The sequence below is a fragment of the Dufourea novaeangliae genome, unplaced genomic scaffold (assembly GCF_001272555.1).
Source record: "Dufourea novaeangliae isolate 0120121106 unplaced genomic scaffold, ASM127255v1 scaffold1, whole genome shotgun sequence".
NCBI lineage: Eukaryota > Metazoa > Arthropoda > Insecta > Hymenoptera > Halictidae > Dufourea > Dufourea novaeangliae.
The window spans coordinates 3,361,753-3,369,631 of record NW_015373885.1 but is presented as its reverse complement, the minus strand read 5'-3'; the positions used below and the strand labels follow the sequence as shown (position 1 = coordinate 3,369,631).

Sequence of the window (7,879 nt, the reverse complement as noted above, 5' to 3'; positions counted from 1 at the left end):
AATTCGTCTGGTAGTTTGTATACAAGATTTTTGTTTGGTAGTACTATGGCACAGCCTGTTCCTCGTTTAGATTTTGATGCGTCAGTGTAGATCTGAGAAAAGTTACTGTAGTGACTAATTTTTGTGTTAAAAAGGTTTTTTAGAGTGCTTTGCAAGCTTACTTTTGAAAATGCTTGAAGGGGACTTTAATACCCGATCTCACTAGCTAGACTTCTAGTATGATTATGAACTGCGGATGAACTATACGTGTCCCTTTTATACCCCAAAAATCGAGTCTAAAAGTAGTGGGGGACACGCCTGTTTCTCAACGGAAACTGTTTTCCAAGAAAATCTGGTCACGCCATAACACCCCGTGGGCAATTACGTAATCTGGCCGGATGCATTCCAACTCCCGATAGGGTTAAAAGGTCACGAGAGTGTCTTCGTACGTAACATAATAAATAACCAAATTTTTAGTTTGCCGTTTAAGGGTACTTCTTGATAAACAGCATTTTTCAATGCTCCCCAGAGAAAAAAATCTAATTCGGCTAATCCTCCACGTCCTGTCCATTTACTTGGGTAAAGTTCGTTCAGTGCATCCCTTACTGTCCGAGCATAATGTGCTGGACACCCGTCGTGCTGTAACCACATCATTTGGCGAACGTTTAGTGGTACATATTCTAATAAAGTCCCCAATCTACTTCGTATAAAGTGTGCATATCGTTCGCCAGTAATGTAAGAAAGTTTATTTTACTACCACATTTGACCTTGCATAATCTTCAATGATAGTTCGCTGAAGTCGTTTCATCACCGGCTATCACATCGCGATAAAAAAACATACCATTCTATTAAAAAAAATAGAGGTGACCTTGAAATCTCCTTTATGCCTTAACCCACGCAAAAAATTGTTTGTGTCACAATATTTTTTTATATTATTACAAATAACGGCAATATTCAAAGTGGACATAGTTATTGCCCCACCCTGCATATATGTATTCAACCAACACAAGTAGCGTTTGTAACGTTCATTACTATTTCTTCTGATTAACAAAAGCTGAATGAAAATTAATATAATGCGAACCTGAATTTACACTATGTTACTGTTTTTTCTGATTAACAAAAGCTGAACAAAAATGAATGTAATACGAACCTGAATGTGCACTATATTATACTACTGCTTCTAATTAATATAATACGAACCGTCACAAAAAATCCTGCTCGATGTGCGACAGCCTAATAGAATTGCGACGCGTTTCCGCTTACACTTTTCCAAATCATCCATGACTTCGCAACAGCTCTCAAAAGGGAGGGGAAACGAGCGAAGCTAGGCGGCGGATCGATACAAAAGGGATCGTTAGTAACGAAATCGGGGGCGCAAAAAAAAAATGCAATTGCACGGAAATCCAATAAAGCGTCAACCATTAAATTGAGCACTGCTATCCCGAGCCGGCTCCGGAGACCGGATCAACATAGACTATGGCGCGCTCATTTTTTCGGAAACTCGCGTGTTAGATAAATCGGAGAACCACCCCCCACGGTCTACGCATGTATTTTTCGCGGAAAGTGTTCCCTCCGTTTTATGTGGAGAACATTCCCTTTGTCTACGGTTGAGGTATTGTTCCACGGGGAAGAATACGTTTGGCCGTCGATAAATGGATTCGATAATGATTCAAAAATTCGGAAGAGAAACGGACGTATGTTTTTGTTCGGGCCGCGTTCAAATCTTCTCGTTATTCTTGAACTGAGAATACCTGAAATCTAAAGTAAAGATGGATCTTTCACCTGTATTCACTTACCAAGCTCGATTACTGTCATGTCTTTCTAATGTGTACTATGAATTCGTTGAAATATGGAGTTGATGGGAAGGTAATGTTGGTTTTCGATAATACAGAGTGTTACGCTGCATTTTCGCCAGCGTAACGCGACCGCTCCAAATTGAAACTTGGAGCGTAATTCTGATAGAACCGGACTGCCCTCTGCCCTGAGGAACACTTATTTATTGATTGCGGAATATTTATTTATTGATATATAATGTAGAAAGTCTACAATTTATGAATCAAACAGAATATCGGACAAATGTCCACCACGACCATGTTTACAGATGTCGATCCTTTTTTCAAAATTTTCGATATACATGCAAAATTTTACATTTTTGCATAATTGCGGCTCTTATTACGCGTCGGATGTTGGTTTTCAAGGCTTTAATGGATTGTGGATTATCTGCATAGACTTGATCTTTCTCATAGTCCCATAAGAAATAGTCTAACGGCGTTAAATCACACGATCTAGGCGGCCAATTGACTGCAGAATTACGCGAAATTACCTATTCGATCGGGAAATTTCGTTCCCAATAAATTCATTGATTCCGAAATTTTGCGATATCTTGTTTTCACAGATCCACCCTTTTCGTAGCGGATTTTAATTATTTTTATGCGATTTTCGATTGAAATTGAAGACAATATAATAAATTGTACACCTTGTACTTGACATGTGTCAAAAAACAGAACGACAAAACTGTTACCACATCCAAAATTACTCTTATTAAAAAATAAAGTCCCTGTTGAAAAGCCCTTTAAATATCGTAATTAACGTAAAACGACCACCGTTTATCCGCGAGCCGCCTTCTACAAAGAGGAGAATCTCCGCATCCTACTTGCGAACCCTGACTGGTCACTCTGTGGCGGCCTCCACCCTAAGAAAATCGTGGACGGTATCGGCAGTCGTATCCGATTTCAACCCGCGAAGGCGCGTGTAGTAGCGGAGGCCGAGAGAGGGGCTTTGCGAGAGCCACGCAGTGAACCGTGGTTCGTTACTAAATTCCACGTAACAGGGGTTAACAAAAGTGTCGTAGGTCCTTGAAATGGTTCACTCTTGAGGTAATTTGGAAAAAGTTTTTTCTTAACAAAAATGTTATTCGAGGCATTGTTAACGAGATACTAATGAAAAATCCCGACCAATCAGAGGTCGGTCAGCAGACTCGCGCGCTGATTGGTCGGGGCTTTTCGTTAGTGTCCCGTAAATAAAGCCTCGGATAAAATTTTTGCTAAGGAAAAACTTGTTCCAAATCACCCCACGAGTGATCCATTTCAGGGACCTACAACACTTTTCTTACACCCTATATAATAGTATGTGACGTGTATGGATCTGCGAAGCACACTTTGCAGTATGTATTATATCTATCAATAAGGAATTCATTATTTTCTTTTTTCATAAATGGCAATATAATTTGCATGTAGTACATCTTCCACCGTTTCAAAAAAAAATGGCGGAACATGATGGATAATAAGGACAAATATTCTTCAAATAGCGCAGGGTTTTGATTTTCTTTGAGAATAAATGTTTAATTGGTCAGAAAACAGTGGATTACGTGTGACTAATGTAAGGGTGTCTTGTAACTGGTGAGTGATCACTTGTAGGTAATTCTGTATACCAAAAGAAATGAAAAATCTATGTGGAATAAACGTCACTGCTAGACCGAGGATTTTATGCGTTTATTTATTTAAATACAATAAAAAGCAACTTCCATCAGATGCGACGAGCTTTTTATTTTATACTCAACCCAATACGATACTTAAGAGGTGAAAGAAATTTCTATATTTGCTCTTGACTTTATTTTACTATGAATTACTCTAGAAAATGTCATTCTCATTGTATTTACATAAACCTCGACAATCTAGCCATTGGGTTTCGTTTTCCATTAAATCCATGGAAAACATTTTGTGTCATTTATATTGTCCTTTACCATGTTTCTCTACCGTATTTCAAGTAATTGAAGACAATCAATTTGCATCACTTATTTTGTGTTCGTTCATCCTGCAAATACGATATTTAATTATTGAAAATCAATAAATCATTTATCGATGGTTTGTCGTTTGGGAACAAGAATTTTCTACCATAATTTGCACTATGTCGACAACGAAAATTGATTACATCCATCCACCAGAGGGTGTACACTTTCGAACTAACTTCAGTCTATGAAGTTCAATTAATACTTTTAATAAACGTACTCCATATTGTTTCAGAAGTGTTTGAGTTTCATCGCAGTTTGTTAAATCGCCGCTAGTATCCAGCCCGGAGTTTTAAACTGTACGAAACCAAATGAGGAACTAATTCAAATAAAAGCGCGGATCGATTCTTTTATTTACAGAACTCGTCGGAATTAGATAGATATTTTATTTATTTAGTAATGACCACTTTCGAACGAAAAACGTGGCTATGTTTAAAAAATCAGAAAGGCGTGACGTAGGTACGTTGAAAAATTAAATTTCACGAGACAACGGTACCGAGTAGACTGCAGTATTTTCTCTATAAGCAGGAGAATCCCGTTCCATCCCATCCATGTTTTTCTTAGATTCCTTGCGATAACAGTACTTAAAGGAAATCTCAGCATCTCGTAGGCGTTCAATTTCATCTCTTGCTAATTACAATCTACAGAAAAATTCATTTATTAATGTAGACCTTGTTTAAGCCACAAGACAAATGTTTTGAGATATAACATTTAACTTTTCGAAATATTTATACTATACGTTTATTCGTCTTAGAATGAGGACACCTAAAATGTTATTAGCTGATTTTCAAATACCGTTATCACATTCCTTTTTTATATTTGAAATTTTAACATACTACCAGATATTATTTCTTTTAATATGTATCAATGTAATTATTTTGTAAGCCTTTCAGAATCTCATAGATCGTTCCTAAAATGGTTTCATTCAACTCGTGGCCTTAAAAATCGACCATTAGCTCTGAATAAGAATTTGTGTTACGTATATGGGAATAACGTGACAGCCAAAGGGTTGAACAGTGAGCAAAATAAAAATGAATTTCATTTGCTTTCCCTTTACAATCTAAGTATCATTTGAAAAAAGGTAACAATGGGGACACAAAAGGGTCCATTACAAAGTGAAAAATAGAAAAAGAATCGTGTTGCTACGTATAATGGCTGTTAGCCATTGTTATTTGTTACCATTTTTTAACAATGATACCTACTGCTTTAGATATTCACAATACATATTACACAATACCCACTGTACAAGCTCCCAATCGTTATTCATACATTTATTCGCATTAACACCTTGACAGCCACCTCACCCAAATATGGGTGACCATGTACATTGCAAAGAAGCTGGATTATTTGAATACCGTTATAAAATTTTGCATAAAATTAATGTCGTTGTATAATTTAAAACAGGAACCAGCAGCCTCTATTAACTAAATGCATATATTTTCGACGATTTATGACTTAAAACCGAAATAAACTGTGTCTGGCTACGTACAGCCATTTTCACTGTGCCAGTCAACGTGTTAAATTCTAAATATTCAACAGACTAATTGACAATTGTATTTATTAGTGAAAAGAATTTTCGTCGAGAGAAATAACCAATTTTATACGATGAACGTAGCAACGCCAAAAGAAAGAGCAACTTTACCTCCAGGAATTACGTTTCCGGCTCCCTTCTCTCCGTATCCGAGTTCCGGCGGTATGGTCAACTTCCTCTTTTCGCCCACGCACATATCAACCAATCCTTGGTCCCAACCCTTAATAACTTGGCCGGTTCCCAGCTGGAATGTGAACGGTTGATCTCTGTCCAAACTGTAACAGGCAATAAACGCGAATATTTTAAATAGTGGCCCGATGAAATCTTCAACATGATCGTTCTGAGATCGTTGCACTCCCAGAAGCTTGAATTACATTCACCATTATTTAAAATTGATCAGACTTATATTTTTATGGGCTACACTCAACATAAAAGATTACTTCATAATGTACAATAATTTTTTTTGTATGTACAGCTTCGTTTTCGAAAGAATCAATAAGTATTCGTTGAACATGGTTAATAACACGTTTGCCTATTCTACTTAGAATAAAGGTTAATGGTGGTATAGTATCATTCGTGTCACATCAAACTTACTATTTTATAATAATCAGTTTCTTTAGATGCGTCAATAAGTAATTCACTATTTCCTGATTAGATCAGTATTCGTTTCTATAGAAATGAAGGATCGACATTGTTTGTATTTTAATGATTGTCCAAGATTCTATATCCTCGTGAAACATGAAAAAGATGTTTTCAACTTAAAATATATACCTTCGTTATTAAAAAATATAGTGGATCACTCATTAGTATAACTGATATTATACCTTTCTGAAAAATTAATAATACCACACCGCTGTCAGTACAGTAATGTCTTGATAAGTGTGAATGCCCCGGTTTCGCAGAGTCACACTCGTGGTGAGCACGGACAGTTGTCAGCACCTATTCAATCTGATTTTTGCTCGAAGCTCGAGCCTCGGCAGCTTGCCTTTGTAGTGTTCCGACATAGAAAAGGACACGCGAGTGAAAAACAGAAAGAGAAAGCATCTCTTTCCACTCGATTCGACTACGTGAGCCCGCCTGCGACACTCCCACCGGCCAATGGTTACATTGTAATCGCTGCGGTTCGCATTATCTTACTCGGTCTCGATGTGTCTTGTTGGTTCTCTTCGTCACACAGTACGATTTGAGTGTGTACCATTTCGGCCAATAATAAAATTACCGCGGGAACTCGGCTGGCAAACTCGCGTTCTGATTGGTCGGGATTTTTCGTTAATATCTCAGTAACGAAGCCTCAGATTACATTGTTGTTAAGGAAACTGACTTGTTTCAATTCACCCCCCGAGTGTCCCATTTCTGGGACACATTCTGGACAACATTTTTGTTATACCCTGTATACATCGCTTTTATTAACATTTACATATTTATAATTTATATGGGAGTATGAATAGTTTTACTGCCTATTGTAAAAATCATAATACGCACGAACAATTACTTTCTGGCAATTGGTAAATTTGTACATATGAATTTACTTACACGTTATTTACTTACAAAAATTTTATTTATTGCGAGTAATTAAATAATGAACGTATGTTAATATTCAGCTACGTGTCTCTCAAATTAAGTAAAATACAGACGTTTTATTTTCTTGAAAGTTGGTGTCAAAGAATGCAGTAACTGGTCAGATTAGTTTCGTAAATAAATCGAAACCCTGTATCGGCACACTGTTTTTTAGGCTATGAAATATCACACGGAGTCTTTTAGGACGTAGTAAAATCTTTTACACAAATTCAATGAAATACTTTCAGGTACACAGTTTAGGGCTATGAAATTAGAATGTTCAAGAAGAGGTAAAGAAGTTTCATATTTTCAATTATTTTATGAGACTGTAATAGAAATCGGTATCATGTGAGAGAAATCGTAATTAACGATATGAAATGAATAATAAATAACGGTCTTAGGGATTTATACTGGAGAGCTAAATCTTTAAAAGGAATATGTCGCTTAAATAAATTAGTTAAAAATGATATTTATTTTGGGGAATATGAACATCGTAATTAAACGAAAGCGAGAGAGCGAGCCACGGTATCGGTGCTCTCCGTCGGTGCCGACGCGTACCGAACGGTACCGGAGATGGCCGGAGCGGTCGAACGGGAGCGAGCGAGAGCGGGAGAGCGAGCCGCGGTATCGGTGCTCTTGGTCGGTGTTGATGCGTGCCGAGGAATTTCGGTGGTCTATGGGGGCAGGTGTGCGATCGAGTGAGTACGGTAGAGTGTGCCGCGGTATCGGTGCTCTCCGTCGGTCCAACGCGCTAGTGACGTTGCGTCACACAGTTTATTGACCTAGCCGTGTACGCCGTGTACCATAGCCGTACCTGGCTGTACCATCCGGTGTTTGGGTCGTTCAAGGAAGGTCGTTCAAGCCGGCAAAAACAATTCAACACGAACAAACCTGCGTACGCCCAATACATAACGGCGTTAGCTTCCTCACTTTCTCGTGAGCCGTCGCGGAGGGTGGGCGCGCGTCTCATACTCGTCCTTTCTCTTGTTACTAACCCATTGTTTGTTGCAGGCATTCGACAACCA

General features: G+C 38.0%; 1 protein-coding gene across 2 annotated transcripts in view; it reads right to left on the bottom strand.

Annotated features, from left to right (window-relative positions):
• Positions 1-7,879, bottom strand: part of LOC107193985 (FK506-binding protein 2) — a 199,553-nt gene that overhangs the window by 18,023 nt on the left and 173,651 nt on the right. For both annotated transcript variants that reach the window (XM_015583537.1, XM_015583546.1), the window contains exon 2: positions 5,409-5,572. In XM_015583537.1, the coding sequence (XP_015439023.1) occupies positions 5,409-5,572 (164 nt within the window). The remainder of the gene's footprint in view (positions 1-5,408; positions 5,573-7,879) is intronic.